Source organism: Neolamprologus multifasciatus, chromosome 7, assembly GCF_963576455.1.
Source record: "Neolamprologus multifasciatus chromosome 7, fNeoMul1.2, whole genome shotgun sequence".
Lineage (NCBI taxonomy): Eukaryota > Metazoa > Chordata > Actinopteri > Cichliformes > Cichlidae > Neolamprologus > Neolamprologus multifasciatus.
This window is the reverse complement of record NC_140445.1, coordinates 37,461,176-37,489,010: the sequence shown is the minus strand read 5'-3', so window position 1 is coordinate 37,489,010 and position 27,835 is coordinate 37,461,176. Positions and strand designations below refer to the sequence as shown.

At 40.5% G+C, this 27,835-nt stretch overlaps 2 protein-coding genes and 1 long non-coding RNA gene across 6 annotated transcripts in view; all 3 read left to right on the top strand.

Annotated features, from left to right (window-relative positions):
- The window catches only part of dcc (DCC netrin 1 receptor), a 389,213-nt gene that overhangs the window by 833 nt on the left and 360,545 nt on the right, over positions 1–27,835 (top strand). The window lies entirely within an intron of this gene.
- LOC146514744 (uncharacterized) overlaps positions 4–27,835 on the top strand; it is a 67,304-nt gene continuing 39,472 nt past the window's right edge. The window contains exon 1 of the long non-coding RNA XR_014875447.1: positions 4–15,079. This is a non-coding gene — a long non-coding RNA (uncharacterized LOC146514744). The remainder of the gene's footprint in view (positions 15,080–27,835) is intronic.
- LOC146514745 (uncharacterized) lies at positions 15,551–21,086 on the top strand. Its single transcript, XM_085168995.1, has 4 exons — positions 15,551–15,972; positions 16,072–16,134; positions 16,234–16,296; positions 16,400–21,086. Exon 4 carries the CDS (start codon positions 16,946–16,948, stop codon positions 21,011–21,013), a length of 4,068 nt encoding a protein of 1,355 aa, XP_085025121.1. The 5' UTR covers positions 15,551–15,972; positions 16,072–16,134; positions 16,234–16,296; positions 16,400–16,945; the 3' UTR covers positions 21,014–21,086.

Sequence of the window (27,835 nt, the reverse complement as noted above, 5' to 3'; positions counted from 1 at the left end):
GGAGCGGGGGGGGGGGGGAAGGGGTGTACATGCCTGATTGCTGTCTCCATCCCGCAGTGTGTATTTATGTGTGAGTGTCTGTGCGGGCTGTATTAGTGTGTGTGAGTGTGCATGTGTCTTTGCTCGTTGCTGCAGACCTAACGATAATTGGCACATTTGTTGCGCTTCTCTTTTGGCTTTAGAGCCTCGGTTCTGACCCGGACTCGGGTCTGACCATGCGGGTTCTTGCATGTGTGTCCTGAGGCCCTGGAAGGTTTGACAAGCTTCAGCATGTGATCAATGTTACCTAAGAGGTTTCTAGTTATTGTTATTTATTATGTCTTTATTATTCCTTATGTTGCATTTTTACCTTCATTGTCAGCTCCAGTAACCGAGTTACTGGTGTAGCTGTGAGACTGCTGGTCCTTCCCTCGGTTCTTGTGTGTTTCATGTGGCTGATCTGTTGGCTGACTTTGGTTTGTTCAACCTTTCTGGATCTTTGCAGGTTAGACTGTCTGTGTGTTTTTTACCCACAGTCGCTTGTCTGCACTGGATTTGCTTTAATTCCCCTAATTTTCAGTTATTATTATTCTTATTATTAAATTGCTTTTTGTAAGTCTTTCTGTTTCATCTTCTTTTCATTGTGCTGAAGTTCAGGCTGCTGGATCATATCGGTGTGTATGTTTAACTGCATATGCTTCCCTTTACCAATTTGTCCCTGATTTTATGATTATATATATATATATATATATATATATATATATATATATATATATATATATAGTGAGTGTAAATAGTTTTTACTGGGCCTTAGCTAGTTTCTTTGAGTCTGATCATGTGCGAGCCTGTGGCTTTGACTGAATCTTTTTTCCCCTCCTCTCTGGTTTAGTTTCACCTGATATGATTACGTTTACAAGCCAGTGGCATGTTGGGCTGCTGGCTCTGATCTCCTTTTTCCAGGTTTTCCTCTCTGGCAGTCTATCTGTATATGAAACCAAGTGGGACGAGCAGATTGCAGTGAATCCTTTTAGTGGAGGATTATTTGTGTTTACCTTAATGTCCTTTTGTTCTGGGTTACACTAATGATTGATTGGATCGACTACTTTAATAATCCCAAAAACACAAATCCAAGAAGATAGACAATAAATAAATAAATAACAGTTAGATTAAAAATTGAGTTTCAAGTCATCAGGATCATAATCCAAACAGTGATCTTATAGGTTACACTGTATTATTGCACAAAAAATGCGAATAGTACAAATACTGCTGTGCAGGGAGGTGCTATCTAGGTCTGGCTTTGACTGTGAAGCAGCACACTGTCATGAATATCACTTAAACACTAAGTGCCATCAGATATCCTAACATGTCCAACCCATCAGTGTAACACTTTTCTTTTTTCTGGTGTTAGTAGCGAGGATACAACACGTAATCTAAATAAATAAATTGTATTACAACTAGATCTGTCACACATCTTGTTGTAAGCAGCTCATTTGAGTGAATTTCTAATTTAATTTTTGTTCAATAATGAAAATTATGAAAGCAAAAGAGCAAACACAGCAAAACCAAACAGATCAGAGAGAGTTGCTGGACTCAGGCTCTCTTGCTCCTCTCTCTCTCTCTCTCTGTCTCTCTCTCTCTCAACCTCCTGCTGTCAATAAATTATGTCCAAACACTTTAATTAAGCTAATTGATGATATGAGAGTACACTTTCACACAGACACACACACACAAAATGTAGCTGCTGGATCAGCTGAGCAGCTCTGACTCAGTGTGTGTGTGTGTTTATTTGTGTGTTGCTGATATTTCTTCAACAGCTCAGCTATAAAATCCTCTGCTGAATATTTTACCCACACCGAGCATTTATCTGTGGAGAGGCTAAACACACACACGCACCCACACACGAAGGCCTGACTCGTGAAACCTTCCTACACGCCAATTCAGAAAATCTCCCGCACAGCTGAAGCAGGTCCTGCTCACTTTCACAGGTGCATCTGCCTGTTTTTAGTCCAGCCAGTTGTCTCAGCAGGTGGTTTCACTGATGAGTTCCTTCACTTCACCTGAAGGAGAGTTAATCACTTGGTGGAGTCTTTGGTTGGATTGAAAACCTGCAGGCTGTTGGCAGACGATCATCTGAGGATTGGGCCAAAATCCATATTTAAAAAGGCTGAATTTTGTGCCAAAATCCCCTCATTTTCAACTGAACTGCAGAAAGACCTAAGGAAAGCCACACAAATAGGACATGTTCAGTCTGACTTTATTGAACTTTGGCATGCAAAATCATTTCCCAGCCCAATGCTCAAACCACTTCCTTACTGTAGGTGCTGAGCCAAAAGGCCCAAAGTCATGGTGCATTTGTTTACCTTCAGGACTTTAACCTACTCCACTAAAGAGAACTGGTTTCCTGAAAGTTAAAAGATAGTAGTGGGTTCTTTGAGGAGGCAGAGTTTACAGAGCAGCTATGTGCACAGGAGACAGATTGGAAAGCACAAAGAATGAAAACATACATCAATACCTCTCTATACATCTTAGTATAAATCCTATGTAGACACAGTATTTAACTGCCTTAACTTGCAATTAGTTGCTACTATCACTACAAGCTGCTATGCAACCCACCCCACCTTCTTTTCATGCAGTTTTTGCTGATTTCAGCATTTAAAATGGTGGCGAGGCCGAAGAAAAAACGTGTAATTCCAACCATGAATTTAATTTGTGCAATGTTGACTGATGTAGTCCTTGCAGAAATGGTGGGAACCCTGCAAGGCTCAGCAGTTGTATAGCAGATCTTCTTGTGGAACCAGTTTTCCAGGGAAAGTGTATAAATAACCAACACCCAAATAAGCTTGGTCTGTTTTTATTGAAGTAGGATCATATTGTTTGCAAATTTAAGGAATACAAATTAGGATATATTTATGTTTAAAAAATGCTGCAGGCTTATATATTACTTCCTGTCTCATAACGTCTGTAATGTTACTTGCTAACCACTTAGCAGTAGGGTTAATTATATTATATATATAATATATAATATTTAACTAAGAATTTCACTAAAACATCCGAACAAACAATACACTGATGTTTTTTCACTAGAAAATGTTTTTTGTGATAAGTCAGAAAATCCACTCAGAAAATAAAAATGTGGCTTACAAAGACGTAGCTGAAAATGCACTTTTGAGAATGTCACGCTTTTTACTGGTCGCAGTTTAATTAGATTGAAGTCTGCAAGATCAGGAAGTGTCTCATGCCTTCTGTTAGACAATTTTGCCACTTTCAAAGAAAGGATGAAAGCAACATGAGCTAAAAAATGCTCAAATCTCTCTGTCGCACTTCTTCCCTCTGCTAGGATGTTTCAGTCTATGACCAAATTATGATGGATGGAGTGTTTGATGAAGTGAAAGAAAGGTGAATGTCTCATATTTGTTTTTGTTTTGGTCATCTTATTAGATTACTCCCAATGAGCTTTAACCTCCATGATTCATCATCAAAGTCGACACGAGGCCGGTGAACCTGACGGAGCGGAGAGTTCATCTGCAGCATCGGCTTCATATTTAAAGCTGTCACTGTAGGAAAGCAGCGTCTTTGTCTGCTTTTTGGTTTTTATGGGGTCACTTGTGGCCAGCAGCATGATGGGTAAGCTGCTGAACAGGACCTGATTGATATACACCATCCGAGAGTTGGGGGTTCATTTTTTACATCGATCAGAGCTGATGGACAGATTGTTTATATTCCAAGAATCCAGATAGCAACGTGGGCCTAACCTGGGATCATTTTGGCATACATAGCTTCTTTAGAGCACTACCAACTGCTCGATTAAGCAGATGTGGCCAAAAAGTCATCAGCTCGGCGTAACATGGGTTGTCACAGCACAACTGACATCTGACCTAAATAGAATGGAGCTGTGACACAGCTCACTCACCAGTACTGATTTGTGTCAACACTGTCAGTCAAGTCCAAATGTGGCCCAAAGGAAACTGCAGCATTAGGCCATGTTTCAAACAAACACTCACTTTAGTCTATAACCAGCTGCAATAATATGCTGATTTCTATTTCATTTTCTACACAGGATATATTATTTAGTGTCCAAAATCTCACTTTAGTCAGGCCCACACTATATATAACATGTATATTTTATATGCCCCTTATAGAACAGATAAGGTATCAGTGATAGCAGGAGTACCATTGAATCAGAACCTGCATGAAAATGAGGAGCAGGGATTGGGGGGATGTTGCAAAGCAGCTTGCAGATGCAGCAGCAGCTGCATGCTAGCTTCCTGGTCTGTTTGTTTGGCTAAATGCAGCATAGACCTGAAGCTTCCAGTGTTTTTAATAGTTTTGCTGGAATTTAGTGATAAATTAAAGTACTGGATAGTTTCTGATGGGTGGTTAGTGCTGAACATTAGGGAGGTTGCTACACTTAATCCTAATGGTTGGAGGTCAGTTTTAAAGGAAATTAAATGGAACTCCAGCCACTTCTTCACTCACCACTTTTCCCTTTGTCTTCACACCACTTTGAATTTAATCATTAGTTCTCTCTGGCTCTCCTCCACAGTGTGTCTTTTGTCTTCCTCCCCTTAACCCCTATCGGCGGCAGCACTGGCTGCCCCTCTTGCAGTCTGGTTCTGAAGAAGGTATTTGCTGTTAAAGGGGAGTTTTTTTCTTCCTACTGTTTCCAAAGTACTTGCTCATAAGGGGTTGTCTGATTGTTGGGTTTTCTTTGTACTATTGTAGGGTCTTTACCTTATCATATAAATCACCATGAGGTGACTGTTGTTGTAATTTGGTGCTATATAAATAAAACTGAACAGAATAGTTATCTCACTACCTGTAATGTGATACACATGAAAGCTGTTCAAAATCAAGTGGATAAAAATCAATATATTGGAGGTTTTTGTCACGATCAAGCCAGTGGTAAAATATTTACATCTCTTTTTTATTCATCCCCTCTATAGAAACAAAGATAATTTAGGATTGTATTCATCCTCTTGGTAGCACAGATCACTGTATTGAGTCTCCAAACTAAAATCCATCAGATTATTCATTAGAATTTACTATAGACCAAAACCTTCTACTCTCTGCAGCTGCTGCTCAGAAAAAAGCCATCGGCTCAGGATCAAACCAGCAGGATTTAGCTTCTCTAGAAAATATTCAGGGCGACCCATCAAACAGCTGCTGAAGTACTCCAGTTAAAAACCAGTTTAAAGCCATAAAGAAACAGTGTTATCCTCCGGTTGCTGCTCAGGTCTTTACAGCAGATTATTGTTGTTGTTGTTGATGCCAGGTTTCAAGCTTTCATGCGTGTGAGGTGATTTTCCTCCACCTTTAAAGAACCTGCTGCTCAAATGAAAATTCCTGTGTTTTTTTTTTTCACCCTCCAACGCAAAACTACACACAGTTCTCCTGCTGCTTCTGTGCCGCTTCTTTTTCTTTCTTGGACCTCGTCAAACGTCTTCTTCTTCATCTCCTGTCGTGCAGCGTGTCATGGGATTATCGGCGTTTTATTCTTTTGGTTTAAGGCTTATGTGTGTATACACTAGCAACATGTGGGGGCGTGGTCATTTGAAGAATGCTTTAGAGTAAGCATTATTAATATTAAGATTTATCAAAGAAGCTTTGTTTTTATCCTGAGAGGATTTGCTTTACTGTTTCTGAAGTTAACACCTAATCTTCTGACATGCAGAATATCGCTGTTTTCATTTTTACATTATCTGCTCTGTTTGTTCATGTTTGGTGTTTGTTAATATATACAGTAGTTTTTGTCTAATTTGACTAATCCATCTTATATTTGACTGGTCTGCCTGGATTCCCTTCTGTCGTCTGCCCACCGTGAAATGAGGCACACCAACGCTTCTGATATGATTTGTTACAATTATTAAACAACACTGTTTAGAAGCTTCCTGGTGAAAACAGAAAGTTGAGGAGCTGAGTGAGCTCTGAATTCAATTCAAACTAGCCCAGACAAGTCTGTGCTATTTTTAATCAATCAGTCCCACAAGTCTATCCGGTCTTATCACATTTTATGATTTATTATCTCACAGACACATTCTTCGGCCCCATCCCTTCTCGACTTGTTAAGTCTACTCATCTTTGTCCCATCCAATCTCATGTCTCATTTTTAGGATAATTTCGCTCCCTTTCTCATTTCTTCTCCTGCAAAGTCCATCTAATCTCCTTTTGTCCTGTCACTTCACAAATTATACCATCTTATCCAATCTTGTCTTATTTTACTTACAGGTGTAACAGTAAAGCATGGCATGTATAAATTATTTTTTTGTCTATAAAAATGTAAACCTTGCTTAATCCATCTTAATTTTTACCAGTTATAATTACCATCAAATCAAGGCAGCTTCCTCAGGGGGCCACTCCTTGTTGAAGAACCCCACAGTGGGGTGAGCTTTTCTCTGATCAAGTATCAGCTTCACATTTAGTTTTCAGTATCACCTTTTTCCGGATTTGTAATTTAAAAGAAATAGATGAGAGCCCCCTGAGTTTTTGAGGAGCTCAGAGTCTGTCCTCTTTTCAGTGATACGTTATTCTCGTCATAAAAGGTTTTCATCATGAGTAAATGTATACAAAAAAATCTTTACTGCATTTTTGAAACTATAATACCTCTGACCTAAAATTCAGTTTTTAGATATGACCAATGGAATTCGAGCTGCTTTCATAGAAAATACCAAGATGCAAATATATATTTTTTGCTGCCTTACCTCTCAGCTCTAACCCAGACACATTTGGGTCTATTCTGAGTTAAGTGAGTTAATGCCATCAATACAGGCCAAATGTGCCCCATAGAAAACTACAGATGTGGCCGCAGCTGAGAAGAAGATTCAGCACCATCTGGTAATATATGGCTTGGAAAACTCTCGCAAGTATTCATGGTGGTGCATATTAGAGAAGTAATTGTTCATAGTGTTTCATAAAGGACTGAAAGGCTGCTGCAGTACCTCACCACTCTGACTGGGATTATTCATATGTATGTGTGGTTAATGTCTCTGCTGTTTCTGGAAAGCTGAGGTTGAGATGGAGCCTTTGAAAAACCAGGTGTTATTTCAACATCGCCTTGAATAACAATCTACAGGTTTTCAGCCGATGGCAACAACTGAACTCGAAACTCTGAAAAACAACGCACAATGGAAGCAAGATGAACTAAATTCAATCAAGAATCACATTAAAGCTAAAAGCTCAAAGCAGTAAAACCTTTTTCATTAATAAGCAGATCTGAATAATAGAGCCAGGGACGATCCATTAGAAACACAGCAGGCTTTTAACACCAAGAGGATGTTAATTTACACCTCCAACCATCCAGCCCTCCAAGAAGCTATCAATTAATTGTGTATGAAGGAGAAAATACCTGCATAATTAAACATGATGTGACACTTCCATGTTCACCCAAGTCCAAAGGAACAAGCATTGCTATGCTGCCACAACATAACGTGATTAGTGAAATTATTTTCCACTCTTTTTTATGTAGTAATAGTCCCCCATGCTTACAGCTGGAAATATGGTGCAATAACTCAAACGTTAAACCTCTTTGGAGCGTCTGTGCTTTAACTTATATGTATGTAGGTTCTTCCAAAACATGCTGAAATAAGATAAAATATTTAAGTGAAAATAGCCTTGTGAAATCAAATGCAAGTGCTGCAAACAGTTTTATCTAGCATTCTGTAAAACATGAGGCTCACCAGGGGAAAAAATCTATTTTTTATTTATGTTGCTTCTATTAATTCAGTGAATTATGCTGAAAAAACTGGTACAGGCAAAGAAATGTTCCCATTTCTTGCTAAACATATTTTTGATTTCCTAATCTAGATATTTCATCCAATCTATACACAAGCTAATGTATCGTATTAGCTTAATGTTGCCATTAGACATTTTGCACATACAGAAACAAAACTAGAAGTTTCAGTATAGAACGTTAAATGTGTTGTTGAGTTGATATAGATATATGATATAGTCCAGTTACGTGGATAATTAATGGCTGCAGATGATGCTTAGCATCATTAATATGTGTCACAAGGAATAATATAGTTGTATTACACCCTGTGATACAGCTTTATTACAAAACATATTGTTTGCTCAAGAGTCTCTCCACAAACTTGTAAAACATTAAACCCAATGAGCCCAAAACTCCCATGATAGCAGCAGGATGTAGTTAATCCGTATGAAACTACAAGTGCTAATGCTATTGTGATCATTTACACTTGTATGCATATATGTATGCATCAAGCAGATATTTGAGGTTCGCACTAGAAAACTTTGGGATCAACCCGACTCCCAACAGACTTTTTACGTCTTTAACTGCTGTCTTAAGCATTACTTTCTACCACTAAATGTGTCATTTGTTAGCCAAATTATAAATTCCTTGCTCAAATTAGTTAGCAAAACTTTCTATGGGATTCTGTAACATAAAGGTTTTAAAACCTAAGGAGACAAGCTGGTTATGTTATGTGTTTGTCTTGTGGATATGTGGATAATACTGAGGACTTGTCTTTGGGTAGTGGCTCCAGGTACTCTGGCTTCCTGCCGCAGTCCAAATACATGCACGTTAGGTTAATTTGTGATTTTGAATTGGCCATGGATGTGAGGTACATAAAGTGCTTTTAGAGTATAAAGTGGTTAAAAATGTGACTTTTGGTCTAACGTGCTTTGAGTGTTAGTAAGGCTAAAAAAATGTTATATATAAGGCATGTACATGACTTCACATGGAATTGGATGATCTTGTTGTGCTCCGTTCTTAACACTTTTTAATCAACTTGTGAGATTTGACTTGGACATGGGTAGTTTTGATTGATGATTTCTTTGTCTGGGTCTTGAAACTTAATCTTGACCTCTCAGTCCTGACTTGGGTTGTTGATCTTCATTGGGATTTCTCTTGGGGCTTGATGATCTGACTTGGGACTTGTTAAACTGAGCCAGTCTGGGTCCTTCGCTGTGTGTTGAGCCCCAGCTCTGGACTGGACTCTTTTTCTGTAAAATATGAAGTGTGCGGCGCTGAGATCTTGGAGGTCGATCCATTGGCCTAATGAAAAAGACTCCCTGTGACTAATCACAGCCAGGAGCGGTGGATTAATACGGCGGACGAGCAAAAGCAATGTGTTAGCTGCTTTCAGCTCACTTTTAATTTGGTTTTTCACTCTAGCAGCGGACAGAACGTCATTTACAAATCTGAGAATATAATTCACCGGGAAACCCTCAGAGGGTTCCTGTGTGTTAGTGCAGCAGACCTTCATTTGTCAGACAGAGGTGGACCTGAAGCAAAATCACAGCTGTGTGGGAATGAAAAAAGACAAATATGACACATTGTGAAAGTACCCACACAAATATTACTTATCAACAAAATAAATTCCCCTATTGTGGTTAAACTGGCACAGGTCTTATGGCTCCCTGTTGCCAGATTTATTTTACGATGTAACATTTCAAATATTTCATGTTTTCGCAGAGTCATAGCATAGTTTTTGAGGGTCTATACAGATGGTGATTATGGTGCAGTTTGTGCCTGTACTGTATTTATGGCTGGTTCTCTGAATATGAACACTTGAACTTTGGCAAATCTAGATTAAACTTAAAGTACGTTAGTCTGGAATTCAAATGTTTTTATGAGAGTATTCCTCTGTCTCAATTCAGAGTGTGCAGTGCTGGCATTTTACATTGTATAACTTGTTATTTAAGAAAAACATTCTTTAGTCTAATGTTAAGGAAGTTTGGGAGGTTCAAACTTTGAAGACTAGTGTCAGGTCAGAAAGTGTCACACTTGATTTGGAACTTCTGTCAGTATTTTGCAGACGTTTTGATGACGTGTGGCCTGCAATGACTAAACAGTAACCAGTAAGATGTCCTTTGGCTTCACTACCTTGATACACTGTTGGCAGCACTAGTGGCTCTTGTGGTCCACACTGTCGCCTCACGTTAAGATTAAGGTGCCTGGTTTGAAACCTGGCTGGGGGCTTTCTGGAGTTTGTGTGTTTCCTACAGTCCTCCAAGACTCTCAGACTTAGCTGTTGACTCTAAATTGTTCATGGATGTGAGAATCAAAGTGATTAAAGTGTTCAAGCTGTGTAAAATAAAATGTTTTTGTATAGGAAATTAATGGCTCTGTAGCTCCTCAATCTTATCAATTTTTACCATGTGCTCTGTAATCATGCTGTGTAGGTACAGCATCATGGATTGTTACTCTCTAATCAAGTTTCAATCTCAGAAAACTTGACTCGAGCGCTGACAGAAATTCAAAAACTTTTTCAGCAGTGACAATTTTATGCTTTGAAAGCACCTCAGCAGTAATTTCCAACCCGAATGTTTAGCATTTTAGGCCTTAAAGCCTTGGTGTATATTTTAATTAAGCCTCTCAATGTGTCTCTGCATTATTCAGATGGCGGAATGAAAACAAAACAAAAAAAAAGAAACGAGCCCGTGAGTAATTTACAGGAAGATAATTTGCCTCGCCTCTGAACATTAGTGTTTCATTTACGTCTTCTGCTCTCAGCTCTCTATATTTAACATCCACTGCTCTGCTCTGACATTCATACATTATTCATGTTGGGAACCTGCATTACCTGCCTGAGGAGCACTACATCTCCCTCACCTTTAAGTCCTACTCATTAACGTGCCTGTATGCTTTTACATTAATTGGTCTTTATTTATTTCATTCCTATGTGCTGCTTTTTTGTTGTTGTGGGTGTTTTTGTTTTTATCACAAGAGGAATTAAGATGTGATTAAAGAACAGAGAAAAACTGGAGAGGTTTTCATGCTCGCTGTCTTCATGCTTTGGGATTTTTGTGTGCTATTGTACACAACACCATAGTAAAAAGTTGTGTGACGTAGCTCAACAATGTTATGCAAACTTAGTCTGTGACTTAGTCGGTGACGTTGTTTTGTCTTTTGGTGACCAAGAGAGTGAGTGCCAACTGGTGTACAGTAGTGCTCCCTTAATATTTCTAATTTGTTTCTTCTTTTTATGTAAATAATTCAAATATTTTCTGATTCCAGATTCTCTCGTGGGAGGCTCTGCCAGTTTACTGTTTTGTTGATGCATATTTAACATCTTTGGCTTTGGCGTGCAAGCCTAGCACAAATAACACGAAGATGAAACCCACTGACTTCACTTCCTTTAATGTCCACCTGAGGTTGGTCAAAAATGTGTCCCCTTTGTTAAGATGGCTAACTTTACAGCAGAAATAAACAAGATGACACCCTCTATGAATAGTTTATCCCATCATAACTGTACTCGGTGATTTTACCCCAGTAGAGTTTCGTCGAGGCTTAAAGACACACAGCAGGAATGACAGACCTGGATTGTTTTCCTATTTCTGAGCTGTTTGTAATGTTGTTGCCTTTAAGGTATTTTTAGTGGAACTGCTTTACAAATAATATATCTACCAGACTGATATAAGAAGTTTGTCCTTCAGTTTTGCTGAGTGAAATTTTAGTATTATTAGTCTATTACTTGGCAGTTATTGGAATATGGAGTATTTTATGGGTGTAGCTTACTATCATTAGCTAATAACCACCCTTTTATCTAAATAGGGTCACTTTCGATTCAACATAATGGTTAGAAATCTAATGGTGAGGCTTTAAAAAGTCTAATTTTACCCATGTAAAAAAGAAATGCAAAGGAAAAACCTATTCTTCCAGTTTATGTTTCATGAGTCATCAAAATCAATATGATGTTAACCTGACAAACATTAAATTCTTATTGTTATATCAGCTCTCATGCTGAAGTCAGTACACTCACAAAATTGAGGGTGAAAATAAAAAATGAAGCCAGTGGCAGCAAATTTTAGGCACAAATATGCTGCACCCATTTTTAAATCTTCAATGAATGGGCAGCCTTTTAAAACATGGTGGCGGGCTGCGTTTTAATAGCAGATACAAGCTGGCCCAAACCCAGGAACCTCCAGGGTTAAGAGGTTTAACTCAGCTTTTGCTCAGAATGCCTCATGGCAAACTTCTGTTGCTCCGGGCAAAGCAAATCAAGCTGCTAAGCCCAGTTTTACAAACACGTAACCAGCACATTACCCGTAATTATCTTTAAAGGTCTCCACTTGAACCATAAGTGCAAAACCTGTGCCCTGAGCCAGAGCTGTAGTCAGACAGGCTCAGCTGCTGGTGTAGTCAGAATAAGTAAAAAACAACAGAGACTGTGCAGCCTGATATTTTCATTTGCTCTTCACTGACTCAGTGTTTTCACTGTTAAAGTGTACTTCACAACTAATGCCACTAAAGCAGGTAAAATAGTACTCCATGCTAGTGTAAATCTTCTTGTAACATTTAATAACAGGAAATTATTTGCATTTTAAACAAACAGGTGGTTAACAGGTTATTTGTCTGTCAGCTCTAAAAAATGTTTTTGTGTTCCCAAACAAACCCTTGACCCCAATTTACGCCTGCTAAGAATGAGGGTAATATTAGCACCTGCCTACTATTGCGTAGGTCCCTCTCATGGCACAAAAATGACCTGGAAGCTCCCAGCAGAGGGTCCTGGAGGATGTGGTCTCTGTGGGCTTGTTCTGGGGTTCCCAGCAGATGGTGACCTGGTGAGTGTGGTGGGTGTGTCTATGCCTGTAGAGCAGTTTTTGTGTGCTGCTTGAGGTGTTCCTGTTTTTTTTTTTTTCCAGTGGTGTAATATCTCAGTATGTAGAGGTGTGTGTGCTTGTACTGGAAGTGAGAGTGAGTGTTTTGGTCACAGTACCATCCAAATGAATGCCATGATTTCCAGTCTGAATACTGCTCCCCACCTGTTATTCGGTTTAATGGCTAATTGTAACACATAAGAAACAAAACACTCACATGAATATGTCTGTAGTATACTTCTGGAGCTAATAATAGATAATTTTGTTGTCTTGGTTTATGTTGGATGGCTTTGTTTCTCTAAAGGAAAATATCAATGCTTCCTCACAAAAGGATATTAAGGACAGCTGTGCACATCCGACTTTGTTAGTCAGTTTGTGTGTGATTCTTTGCAGATGATAGCGACTTCTCCACTTAGATGCAAAGAGTTTAACTGGCTTGTTTAGCCTTCTTCACCTGATACGTCTCCTCTTGTTATTGTCTGTGTCTATACACTGTGTGAATCTCCTCTTGTCTTTTGTTGTGCTGTCACTCATAGCTCTATCTCACCTTACACTGTGTTTTCCTAAGATTTGTATTATTCGGGGTACCTGCAGGTGTTTTGGACTCAATGTATACCTGTGAGTTGTCAGCATTAACACTGTTTTTGACTTTAATTCCTGTCAACTAAGTTCTGCTTTGGAGTTCACAATCTATCTGCTACACAGCTAAACCGTGACACTTTGTCTCAGTGGCTTGTTTGTTGGACTATATTTTTGAATTGCCCTTCAACATAAATAAAAGCATCAATATTTTGTAATCCTGACTGCCTTGAGTCCGGCATTACGGTTTTTGACTGTCGCCACATCTGTGTACCTGCATTTCAAGCTTTTTGCCATATCTATTCTTAGAAATAGAAGCTTTTCACACAGCCGTGTGAAAAGCTTCTATTTCTTGATGGTGGATGTGTCTAATGACTTTGGAGGGTATTTTTCCTGGTGTGGTTGTCAAAGTGACAAAAAGGTAAAAAGGTAAAAAAACAACAAGGTAAAAAAAAAAGCTTTGATTTGCATTTAACATGAGCTAAGCTTCCCACCTGTTCCCTCATCTCATACAACAGGATGATTACTAACCGCAATGATCAACTTCTCCTTTGTTTTGACAGTAAATGACATTAGACTGTGTAAACAGCTACCTCACTGTCTCAAAATTTTCACAGTGTGTTCTTTTTCTTAGTAGTTCATCATCACTTGAATTTTAATAAACATAATTTTCAGTTTTCTCAGCTCTTCAGCAGGCAAAGCAACAGATCCACAGTTCCAATCGGAAACGCATGACGTCACCTCATTCAAAGAGAAAGAGAAGCGAGAGTCTGATGCCTGACACGTGTAATGGCTTCAGGATGACACATCACTAGTGTGGCTTTAATAAGCCGTGACTGAGTGCTGTCTCTACCTTTACTCAGAGGTGAGAGAACAGGGGGTGTGGCCACTGTGATTCAGTGTCACAGTGTAGGGCTTCTGCAGCTGCCTTTAGAGCAAAATGTATACCCTTTTCATTCTCCTGGACTTCTGTCCTGCTGTAAAAAAGAGGTAAATCAAGTCGCTGAGGTCTGTGGGTGACAAACAGTCAACTGTGGCTGGATTTAATCCAGGAACATCCAGAATTGTGTGAAGTACGATCACTTCCTGTGCAGCGCTGCAGCTCTGACCAGATTAGATGAATTGCCTCAACTGCAGCAGTTTCCTCTCATAAATATTCATATGGTTTGGCGTGGCATCACGCAAGCGAGAGAGCGGAGGACTCCAGGAAACCAGTGAACCCCTCACCGAGCACCGCACCCAACTCCCACCACCCTCCCCCTTCACCAGCAGCAGCAGCGCACTGCCCAGCACCACAGCACAGCCAGATTTATAGCCACTTATAAAGATTAGTGATGCATCCTGCATGCCGCACTCTCTTACTCACACATACACACTCAGAGATTGCAGTCTTACACACTGAACTATTCGAAACATTGCAAGTCTTTGTTTTGATGATTTATTTCGTCCCCTTGTGCTGCAGGCCATGGTCATGCTCTGCTTCTGTGGTTCTAATGGAGAACACATGTTGCTGTTAAATAGAAAAAAATATTACATGTTGATTGGACACAGGTTTGTATCTCTGTGCCAATGAACTCTAAAGTTTGGGGACAAGGACACAGAGTTTTCAGACCACAGGCATCGAGTGAACTCCACCATCAATCATCACAGGGACGTGAGGGAAAAGGACATGTAAAACATGAGTGATATTATAAACAAGAAGGAACAAATGAGAGAGAGTGGCAGAAACAAAGCTGTCATTAGCTCTTGGTGATAACAGCACATCATTCACTTTGTAGACAGGTGTGTTCTGGTTTGAATTCATCTGTTCATTATCTCAATTCAAGTACTACAGTCACCCCGCAGTAAATACAAAGACCAGCAGAATTACATTTTGTTGGTGTCTTGTGTGCTGGTGCTTTGAAAACCTGAAAAAATCTAGTTTGTTTTCTGCCTTTGTAAGAGTCATGTAGCTATTTGAACAGTGATTTTGTGTAGATGTTAGTAGTAATACACCTGCACTTTTTTTGCCCCCCCCACCCCCACCCCACCCCACACCTCCCACCCCTTCCCACCTAGACAAATGGCAGGGAGTGTAGTAAGGTTGATGGTGGGAAACAGGACCTCCAGACTAGGTGTCTTTTGTCTCTTCGAGAACTCTGGGAAGTAGCATGGGAGTGTGAACCTTAAGGTGTGAAACAGTTGTGTACTGAGGCTAGACTAATTTTATAAATCTGACAATATCTCAGCTTGCTGCGATGCATGCAATTTATTTTGAAAACGGCACAAGTGGGAATTTCTTCCGAATGGGTAATGTCGGCATGTTCACAAGCGTTTTATTTAATTTAACTAGTTTTCTTTCCAGGGTTGATGCGATCATTTTATTTAAAAATCGGGATTTCGCAATGTTGAACTAAGACAAAACCTGTCTAGACAAATGGTAGGGGGGGTGGGGTGGGAAACAGGACCTCCAGAGTAGGTGTCTTTTGTCTCTTCGAGAACTCTGGGAAGTAGCATGGGAGTGTGAACCTTAAGGTGTGAAACAGTTGTGTACTGGTATTGTTCCTGGAGAAGGTATTTAACTGAGACCTATGCGAAGCTCAGGGTGAACTCAGCATTCGTCGCGACAACATCACTTTCTTTGAGACCATCAAAACTATCATCGTTCTTTATAACATGGACATCTTAAACGGTAAGTAAAACAAAACCTATTATTGTATTTTTAAAAGTGTTATGTTAACATATTATAGGATATTCAAACTATCTTTTTCCTAAAACAAAAGCTTAATTTTCAGGAGTTCGGGAGAACGGCACAGCACCCTTTTCTTTAGAAACGGGGGCTTTTAAAGATGGAACAACATCTCTAACAGGCACAAGGTGTGTACAGAATTACGCGATTTTTAATCGTATGTATGTTTTAAGCTTGCGATTGTTTTAAATTATATAATAACAGAGTTTTTCTTTGATTTGTTCCAGGGTTAACAAACTGAGCAGGAAAACATTCAGACACCGTGACCACAGAGCCCATCCTTACAAAAGGTATGTATACAACGGGGTGTATAATTGTGTATTTAAAAAAACAGCAAATGGGTTTAAACAATTCCAAATGTTCTAAAACTGACCGTTTTACACATACAGAGCCACGCCAGAGAACCTTATGTGCGGAGAACCAGGGCCGTCAGGAATAACGCACACTACAAGGTATATATATAAATTAGATAAAAAGAGATAGAGAGGGAGACACGCTTATTCTGTTTGAAATGGGTACATGTATAAATGTTTTAACACATATCTATCTTCACAGACTGCAGCACAGTACCCCTCCACATAATGATCAGGACACCGTACTCCAGACGTTTTTGGAATGTTTAAACAGTATCGACCTCCCAGAACAACAAAAACCTGGAGCTTTGTGCAACAGTGGAGAATCAGAAGCGATCTTCATCAGCGGTCCTGCAACACCCCCGAGTGAGTGCTTGCCTCGTGATTTCTCTGATGTTTTTGAATACAGTATATCAGATTTCGATCTTGTTCATATACCCACCCCACCAGAATGTGTCAGAAATAGCATTGATTCACACGTAGATTTTGAAGACGACGGTATAACAGACTCTCAAATATCAGCGGCGTATGATGCTTACATGAAGGTTTCAGACGCTCAACCTGTTGAACAGAGTCATATAGCTTCATTAGTTGATAAATTATGTTTGATTGAAGCTAGACTCAATCAATACCACCAAGAAGCACAGATACAAAACCAACAGTTTATCAAATTCATAAAAAAAGTGTGTAGTACATTAGACATCATCTGCAGCAAAATTTCAAGTCCCTGACTTTTAAAATCCAGACCATGGACCCTCCAAATAAATTATTTAAGCATAATAACGGAACCTCCACTCCTGTTAGATGTTTTGACTTAGAGACTTTTATGCAGTGGGCTGAAGAAACAGATAACAAATTAGACGATATTATAGCTAGACTTAATAGTGTGCCTGCATCAGCCTCATCTGATACACATCCTCGTCAGACTGTTCCTACGCCTGCTATTGCTGATGGGTCTATTGTTGTTGTTAATAATAGTGGTAGTACATCAGGTGATGCTCGGACCACTGTTGTTACTGATGCTAACCGTATTGCTGCTGCTGCTGCTGTTATTGAGTCTGTTACCGCTTCTACTAGTACTACAGACGCACATGCGTGTCCGGGCACCGCTGCAACACCACACACCCCCTCAGTCATTGTAAATTTCTCACAAAGTGATACTATCGTGATTGAGCCCGTTGTGCAATCTGGATCTGGCAGGCGCTCCCAGCCACACATTAGAGAGATACCTAATTTTAATGCTCGCGAATTGCGTGAGCGCCTTGATTTTAGGGGTATAAGTCTTGATCATCCAGAACAAGTACCTGCGCGAGTGCGCGAGTGCTTAGCCAATGTGGTAGACCGAGCTGTGGCTGGATCTCAACAGGGCAGCGTTCTAAACGTAGTCCTGCGTGGCCCCTCGCTGGCTTCAGATGTTCAGTCTGTTTTAAACGCTGATGATCGGTATGATCCGGAGCTGTTTCTCGATCGAATTGCACAAGTTATGCAGAGTAATGATGAATCTATCGGTGATGATGAATTAGAGTTTATTGTCACGGTAGCTCAGAACAGTAGTGGTGGGGCTCGCTTAAGACTGGCACAAATCCCTTATGATGAGATTCTCTCAAAGAAAGGCAGACATTTATACACACCAAACAACACACACAACAATTTGTGCTTCTCCCTATGTATAGCACATTCATTAAACTCATCAGCCTCTGAGCTAGAAAAACTCGCTACAGCTAAACGGATGCATGCTGAAGTAGGTCTATGTGACACACAGCAAGTATCATTCACCGATGTCAGTAAATTTGAGAAGCACTTCAACATTAAGATTGTAATCTATTACCACACAGAAGGGCGTAAACGCCTGGAATGTTTTTTCACACATGAAGAGCCAAACACAAACACGCTGATGATGTATCTCCATAATCAACATTACCACATGATTTTAAACCCGACCGCTTTTCTTGGTGCATCCTATGTGTGTAATTTCTGTTACAGTACATATAATTCACCATTACATCATTCCTGTAAACATAGATGTAACACATGTTATACACTCTGTCAACACCACAGGGGTCCCACAGTGAAATGCAGCGACTGTAACCGCATCTGCAAATCACAACACTGTTACCAGCAACACAAATTACCAGAATTAAAACACAACATGATCCCCTGTGATAATATGAAACATTGCATGCACTGTGGCACCACATATAAAGAATCCAAGAAATCGCCACACAGATGTGCCCAGCCTAGATGCGAGCACTGCCGCGAGCCTAAATTAACCGGAGACTCCGACCATCAGTGTTTCATACAGCCTGTTGAAAAACAGAAGCCTACCGATAAATACATTTTATATGATTTCGAGACTAGGTACCACAACGGTAAACACGAGGCTAACTTTGTGTGTGCGTCTGATCTGAAGGGCAATAAGTTCACATTTAACACATTAAAGTGTGTGGAGGCGTTTGTGCAACATTACAGACGCCCAAGGTTTCGTGGGTACACTTTCATAGCACATAATGCATCTGGCTTTGACAACTACATACTCCTCGAGTACTTTGTCAGACAGTGCATAACACCTAGTGTCATAATGAGCGGCAGCCGTGTGATTTTGATGTATGACAGGGACTATGACCAGCGATGGATTGATTCGTTCAGCTTTTTGCCCATGGGCCTTGCCAAAATACCCTCTGCTTTAGGTTTTCAAGACCTGCAGAAGGGCCATTTCCCACACAGGTTTAATACGAGGGATAATGAGCATTATGTGGGCCCGTACCCAGACCCCTCCTTCTACGGCTATGAGTACATGTCTGAAAGCGATAAGGTGCGATTCATGGAATGGTACCAGGTTGCCTCACAGAATCCCTTTGATTTTCAGGCTGAACTCAGGCGTTACTGTGTTAACGATGTTGATGTCCTGCGTAAAGCATGCAGCATTTATCGTGACACGTTACTGGGTTGTACACAAGTTGATCCATTCATGTATACCACCTTGGCTGCATTTAGTATGGGTGTGTATAAAACGCTGTTTCTGCCTAGAGACACGCTCGCTCTCACGTATGACGGGGCATACGTTGAGCAGAATAAGACGTTTTCTAACGTCTCTATCGAATGGCTTCAATACGTGTCCCACACCACCAACAAAGTGGTAAAACATGCTCTCAGAGGAGGCGAACAGAGGGTTGGACCGTATTTTGTGGACGGTTTTGACCCCACAAGTAATACAGCTTATGAATTTGCAGGATGTTTTCACCACGGCTGTGTTAAATGTTACCCCGAGAGCGAAGTTAATCCTGTCAGCAAAGCATCCTATGGACTGCTGCATCGCATGTTTTGTGACAAAGTTGATGCACTGAGATCACAACACAGTGTGAACGTAATAGTGATGTGGGAATGTGAATGGGCTGGCTTGAAGCAGACAGACCCTACAGTTGTGGCTTTCATGCACACATACAGAAAGCCAGAACGCATGAATCCCCGAGACGCCCTTTTTGGAGGTCGCACAAATGCTATAAAGCTGTACCACAAGACTGGTTGTGATGAAAAAATATTTTACTACGACTTCACCAGTCTCTATCCCACAGTGCAGTCTAAAAAAGACTATCCTGTAGGACACCCTCAAGTCATTTACACCAACTTTGACAAGCTAGAAAATTATTTCGGCTTTGTTAAATGCACAGTGCTCCCCCCTAGGGGTCTTTTTCACCCCGTCCTTCCCTACAGGTGCCACGGAAAACTGATGTTTCCACTCTGCAGCATGTGTGCTGAAGACCAAAACCAGCATACTGCATGTGGGCACAGGGACAGTGAGCGGGTATTGAAAGGCACTTGGGTCTCATTTGAGCTTGAAAAAGCTGTTGAGAAGGGATACAGTGTTCTTGCTATTGATGAGGTGTGGCATTTCCCCAATAAGACCGACACATTGTTTAAAGACTATGTGAAAGCCTTCCTAAAACTCAAACAGGAGGCCTCGGGGTATCCTGAACACGTCAAGACACCTGACGAACAGAAGAAGTACATAGACGAGTATTATGAGAAGGAGGGAATAATGCTAGACCCATCCAAGATTTGTGTAAATAAAGCTGTTCGTAACTGTAACAAGCTGTTGCTAAACTCGTTATGGGGTCGTTTCAGCATGAGGTCAAATATGGCATCATCTGAGCTCATTACAGACCCTTCCAGATTTAGCCAGCTAATGTTTAGCAACCAGTACGACGTGCGTCAGTTTTGTTTCATCTCTGACGACGTCGCAATGGTGCAGTGGCGGCATGCTGATGGTAGAGCTTCCCGTGTGAAGGACGTTAATGTCTTTGTCGGGGCCATGACCACTGCACACGCCAGACTCATGCTGTATGATTTGCTAGACAACTTGCAGCAGCGCGTGCTGTATTGTGACACGGACAGTGTCATTTTCACGGCACGCCCTGGCGAGTGGATGCCTCCTCTAGGTCCGTTTCTGGGGGATCTCACAAGCGAATTAGACTGTGGAGAGGGTGGTGTGGAGGATTACATAGCGGAATTTGTTTCCGGTGGGCCAAAATGCTACGCGTATCACACATCGTTGGGCAAGACCCAGGTCAAATGTAAAGGCGTGACACTGAACGCACTAAACTCAAAAGTTGTCACCCATGAATCCTTGAAAGGTTTAGTCCACAAGTTTGTAACCAATCAGACATCAGACGCACACCTAGTTGCCGTGTCTGATAGCATCAGACGCGATAAAAAGAAGCTTCATTTGAAGAATAAAACCATTGTGAAAAAAGTTAAAGTTGTTTACAATAAGCGCCGTGTGCTCCCAGACTATACAACCGTACCTTATGGATTTTAAATTAGAACAGGGGTTTGACGCCCGGTTGCAGCACCCGTTCAGTATGGTGGTCAGCGGTCCCAGTAACTGCGGCAAGACTTTTTTTGTTAAAAGCATAATTGAAAATTCTTCCCGGATTATATCATGCAGCATTGACAATATTGTATATATATACTCATGCTGGCAGCCATTATATGACCAGCTTCTTAAGATAAGAGACATAAACTTTGTTAACGGTATACCCGAATCTCTTGCTGATGACACCCTTCTTCCTGCAGAAAAGAACAATTTGTTAATTATAGACGATGTAATGAACGATGCAGCTAACAATTTAGAAGTACAAAATGTGTTCACAAAGTATGTGCATCATAGGAATTTGAGTTGTATATATCTAGTTCAGAATTTGTTTATTCAAGGAAAATCCAGTAGAACCATTTCCTTGAACACTAACTATCTAATATTGTTTAAAAATCCGAGAGATAAATATCAGGTTATGCTTTTAGGTAGGCAAATGTTTCCGGGTAATACTAAATATTTTATAGAAGCGTTTAATGATGCCACATCCACAACATACGGGTATCTTTTAATAGACTATAAAGCTAAGACCCCGGACTATTTAAGACTCAGAACAAATTTACTATCAGAGTGTCCGGTTGTTTACATTCCAAAACAAAAATCAGCAAAGAGGTGAAAGGATGTCATCACGCATGCGGAGGAATCTGTCTCTGTTGGAGATGATATACAGGGCTCCTCCTACTCTACGCAGAGTTATTATTAGTAATTCAAACTTAGATTTTATCAATGCGCTGTGTGAGATAGCCTTTAATGTATTGCATGGTAACATACCACTGACCAATCAGCAGTACAAACAGCTGAAAAAGAAAAAATCAATAATCAGACTGATTGCAGACAAAAAAATAAAAACTTTGAAAAAGAGAAAGACAATCAACCAATCTGGAGGGTTTTTACTGCCGCTATTAGGGGCTGCAATCCCTTTCATAACCAGTCTGATAGCAAACAGGTGAAAATGGAACATGTGCAAAAGATGTTTTTGGTACCCCAACACCAGTTGGACTTAATAAAGCAACAGCAGCAGCAGCAGCAGCAGCAAACAGGCAGCATCAGACAACAGTCTCAGAACCAGTTGGACAAGGAGATGTTACAAGTGTTACAAGATTCTGACATAGATGTGTATGAGAAGGCTAAAAAATACAGCGATATTCTCCAAAGATACCTTACCCTTGTGAGACAAGGTGCCCGTGAAAAGAATGTATTGTCTTTATCATTACCTGAACAATTTAACAGGGATGTGCAACCCCAGTCGGCGGACACATCGCCTGTTCATGGTGATGCAGGGGTGAGGGATCTTGTTGCGGAGAATGTTTTAACACACATACCTAAAAGGTGTAGGAGGAATGCAGAACTTATTCTATCAGCGGTGAGCCGTTCGCCACACTTGATCTCTTACAACGACAAAGGCGAAATTGTTGTTGATAAACACACCATCCCTGGTTCACACATTTATGATCTAATTAAAGGCGTCACAACCACACACACACCCTCTGAGGGTTTGAGACCTATCGGCTGGACAGAGTTTTTAAAAGCTGTCTCAGATTTAAACGTACCGTTATCAGCCATATCTAACACAGGCATACGTAAGACCGTCGCCATGTATAAAACCGATCACACACTGTCTGAAGACCCTGGTTTTTTAAAACACACACCAAAAAAGATCACCCCTGGCGGACCGCTGCGACATAGTACACTAAAAAAAATAAAGAATAAAAAAAAACAAATTAAAGGGGGGTCCTGTAGAGTGGTTGGATTTTTGAATTCAGGTTTTTTCTTATTGCACCTGAAATTGTTTTTCTGCTAAAAATATTTGCTGTTTGGTGTTTTTCTACTGTAATGTTTTTTTCACTTATTGCTGCTAAATTGTTTTGTTTTATTTTATTACTGTTAAATATATTATGTCTTTATTACTGTTAAATATATGTTTTTCTTTTTTTATTACGGGTTAATGTTTGATTTCTTTTATTTATGTTTAAACAATGTATGTTGTAAATCTATATATTTATATACGAGATTTGATAATAAATACCATTGACTCGATTATCATGCTCTCATGTTGTTTTTATTATTCTCATTAGTACATGTCAGTATCCGCATTGCACACACACGTAATCACTGCATACAGCAACAGGTTGTATGTTGTTGACAAATCGACACACCATAGCATCATTACAAATTAAATCAGACCCATACATGTTAAGCAGACGCTCATAAGATACACCATTTTGCACATGATATAAAAAAAATACACAATGTTGACCGCATGTGATGGAGAAGTCGTTCTGCACTTGTTTTCCTGAATATAAAACAGTGGAACAGTTTTTTAGAAGAAACATCTTTATTGCTGGGGGAAAACTGTCTAACGAGTGACCAAAACTATCAAAAAAATAACCGCGTCTGTCTCTCGAAATATAAACAGCAAGCCAATGTTCCCCGGGCATCGTAGAAGGGTGGGTGTTTACAATACTCATAGCAGGGAGTCTTTGAAGCCGTTCAGTGGTTAGCTGATCATAGGCTAACACGCCTAGGAAATGTGTGTTTTTATTGATAATGCTGCCGATCACGGCTGATAGTTCTATAGTGTTCATGACCGTTTTTGTCTCAATAGTAGTCCAAGAGCACCTGTCTCATGTTAGATATTTCAATGACTGAATCAAATACCGAATAACACAAGAGGTTCACTGTACGGGGTAGTGGATTTCTGAAACGGGTTTCCAATCTCACGTTCCCAGTTTTAATTAACGACACATTCCCTGAATGTCCTTCGTCAGCTTCCAGATTGAAACAGAATAAAGTGTAGCCGTTACCAAAGTCCGCACGCGTAATAGATAAGGATCTGTCCTTTAAATGTCTTCCTGTGGTTTGTATCAGCTGGTAAAATTCTCTGGTATAGTGTTTTCTCTGGAAATTGGGCTGGAATGGTTTAGCAGGATAAGCCTGACTATCAGCATATAAAGACATAAATTCTATATCGCAGTTTTCAAAATGAAATGGATTACGCTGGTAGGAGCCAGTGTATGCTTCATTGTCTATAAATGCAATGATCACAAATTTAGGTATCCTACCCATAAATAAATTGTCATTTGTTGATATTCTAGCCCCTGCAGGTATGGAGAAGGTCTTTAAAGACACTCTGTCTACCGTGTATTTTGCGTTTGCATGGTGCAATGCCTTGCTGTGTGCAAGTCTGACGGTCGGTGATACACTAACTTTCTTGACAAAGAGACTGGCTGAGACAATTTTAACTCTGTATGCATTGGCATCCGCTGTCATGAGAGCAAATTCGTCTTTAGAGCGCACAAATTTCAGTGACAGGTCGATTCCATTAAGTAACAGTTTTTCTTGAAAAAACAGGTCTGCATGTACTGGTGCAATCAATTCAACAATACTGCTATTTGCTGTGTAGCCACCTCTGGTCACCAGGCCCTGGTTCTCTCCTTCTATAGATGTGTCATTCATGTGTGATGATGTATCCTTACAGAATAACCCGGTGCTGAACTGTGTGTCTAAAGTGTCCTTATTATAATTGATAAGACATTCTATCACACCTCTGTATGGATATGTGTTGGATGATTGACTAATGAGCCGGTCTCCCAAATTAACATCAACTTGACTAAATATGCTGCATCCAGGATAATTAATAAATCCTACATTAGCGTCCCTAGCCAGGTTTGAGCCATCAGCGTTTGTGATTCTCACACGTGTGTAGATATATGAGTCATTTAGATCCAGGTAATCTTCACCGGATGATGAGATGTAAAACTCGATCGGCCCTCCATCAGTGATTGCAGATACTGGTGGGATTTCGATAAATGTACTTTTCTCAATGCTAGTCTGTGTGTAGGGAACAGTAAACAGGTCCAGCTCTGTTTTTACACATTCTCCAGAATGACTGTGTAACAGTGCCATTTAGAATATGTCAAACTCTGCAGTTTTAGAACGACTGGTTCTGGGTCTTTTCACTCTGCGTGGCGGTGTCCGTTTGCTAGCTCTCCTGCTAGGTTTTGTGGTTTTACGCTTTTTAGACAACGGTTGCCCTGGGGGTGGGGTCTTAGATGGTCTGGGCGTATACACATACAATCCGCTACCGTCCTGCTTAGTGGTTGAGGGTCTGGTTATGTTGGTTATGACATCAGACACTATGCCCGATGCGGCTGTTTTTAGGTGTGGTTTGACTATGCTAACTCCTTTTTTAAACAGTGGTACAGCAAATCTAAACAAGCTGCGGAACAACCCACCCAGCCCTGACCCATATTGCGTACTGGTCCCAACATACCCTCCGAGCTCTCCACCAGCCTGTGATAAGTAGTATTTTACATATTTTGAGTCATCAGTGTTGTAGACGGCCATCCTTTTTTTTTTTTTTCAAAAATGCTGGGTTATCGGTCGGAAGTGTAACTTGACAAACACCTTGCCGTATAAAAAGGGTATGTGTTGATTTCGATCGTCTTTCAAATCAATTTCTATGTCGTCGATCAATGTCTTTGACACAGGTGTGTAGTGCGGGCTGTCAAATTGTAGAATAGGCAAGCGACGGTCATCGTCCGTGATATTTATAGCTCTTAATAGCCTCGCGTGGGCGTCACCCACAAGCTGGTAATCAACGATATCTGCATAAATAAAGATGTTATATTTTCCCCCGTATATGTCTGCGGGGTGCGGGGCATATGTGTTTTTATAATGAAGTACAAACGGCTCTCCTGTTTCGAATCCTAGGATTTCCGCCAGTCTCCCTCTAAATGTGAGAATAGTCCCCCTAGGTCCCATAACACATGCATGGTTAGTAACTGTGTTGTATTGCATTTTAAGGTCTCCAGTGGTTTGGTACTGCTGACATTTAAAATTAAATTCTTTTATTATCTGTTCCACAGATGCATAATGACCCACAGACAGTTCGATCATGGTTACGGCGATGGTTCCATCTTTGACTGGGTCATGAATTTCCACTTGCGAATCTGATTGTGGAAAAGACATCCATATGCGTGGGTACTGTATCTCTATAACAGCAACCTCATACGGCTGATCCAAAACGATAGGTTTTGCTAGCTTTGTTCTAAAATTAGATATCTTATTACCCGGGTAAACATGCGCCGAAGCATTCGAGAAGAGGCTTACATAGAAGCCTGCATTGTTGTTGTTCTTTTTATTCATGCTTTCTCCGTCTATGCTCAGTGTTGAATGAATGTGTGTAGAGCTGCGTCATCTGAGTTAATTACGCCTCAACGATGTCTTTCTCTGGAATCCACGAATTAAAGCTGTCGGGCCATCCTAGCCATTTCACTAGCACATGCTTTTTCCGACCCACTTTTTTTCTAGCCAATATGTTTTCAATTTTAAATGTTTTGTTTTCATCAACAACCACACGTTGTATCTCAGGCTCATAAAATGACCCTTTCAATACCTCTCCTGCTAGATCCGCTAGTCTGTACACTGGGGGCTGTCTCCCTATACGTTCCTTGACTGTGAAAATCTCATCGGTGTAGGTCTGCTCGTATCCTTTTCGAAACTTTCCTCTCAGTTTTGATATTCGTACAGTGTCACCAATATTAAATTTAAAGCACAGTTCCCTCTGAGGCCTCGTTTTGTACAGCGCGTTAAAGACCGACTTCTCATTATCCTTATTCACCTCTGCCGGAGCCATTTGGATAGATCTGTGATAAGCATTGTTATATGCTTGTGTGAGATCTGGTATGACATCTACATATCTCCGGGAGTTGGCTGATGTTAAGTACTTCCACATTCTACCCTTGAAGCTACAATTGAATCTCTCGACAATACTGCATTTAACCTCGCTAGCTGTTGAGAAATGCTTGATATTATATCGCTTCATTAGCTGTTTAAAGGTTGTATTATAAAACTCTTTGCCTTCATCTGTTTGTAGTTTCACAGGGATCCTACCCTCACTAAGTATATCCTCAAAAGCAGCTGATACAACATTCGCTGTCTTGTTTGTTAGGCATCTAACCCATGCGTATTTTGAGAATACATCTATACATGTTAGCAGATATCTCACATTATCATTATCTGACACATATTCACACATGTCAACCAGATCGGCTTGAAACTGTTTGTCGATCCCTGTCACCAATACTCTATTTCTGGGGAAATGGATCCTCACAGGTTTATGGAGTGTGTAAGTGTCGTCTTGTTCTAAATAATGTTTGACCTGAGATATTGGAGGTGTTACACCTGATGCCTCCCCTGCCGCTATACGTAGCTTATTTAAACTGGCCAACCCCGCAGGATGGGCTGGATCATGATATATTTTATGCAATGTGCTTTCCATGACTGTGCAAACCACAAATGACTAAGAAGTTGGTGTTAACACGTCTTTTTATTTAATTTTCACACAGACACAATCACAGACAATGGATACTTGAACAGCACACATTAAACCAGGTGTCTCCCACCCCAGTAGTTTCCAATCATGCGGAGCATGGCTGGTTTAACACGTCGGGCGCAAGTACTTGCTTCTAGCAGGTCCACAATGTTGTCATTAATGGCGCATACTATATTTCGCTCTGATCTCAGTTCACACATGAGGTGTTCTGCAACTCTGCGGATTTGTGTTCCAGTCCCATCTGTGGTGTTTGAGCGTACAAACAGCTGGATGGCTGGGATGAATCGGTCAGTCTTGAGCCTTATCATCACATCGTCATAGTAGGTGTCGAAGAAATACTCAGACAATTCCTGCAAGCAGCTGTGTTGCACCTGACTGGGGTGGCCTGTTTGGCATCCGTAACATGTCTCTTGTAGAAACTCATTCAGCGC

Excerpts from the sequence above, each read along its gene's own strand:
- LOC146514745 (XM_085168995.1), top strand. The coding sequence starts at position 16,946 with ATGGACCCTCCAAATAAATTATTTAAGCATAATAACGGAACCTCCACT.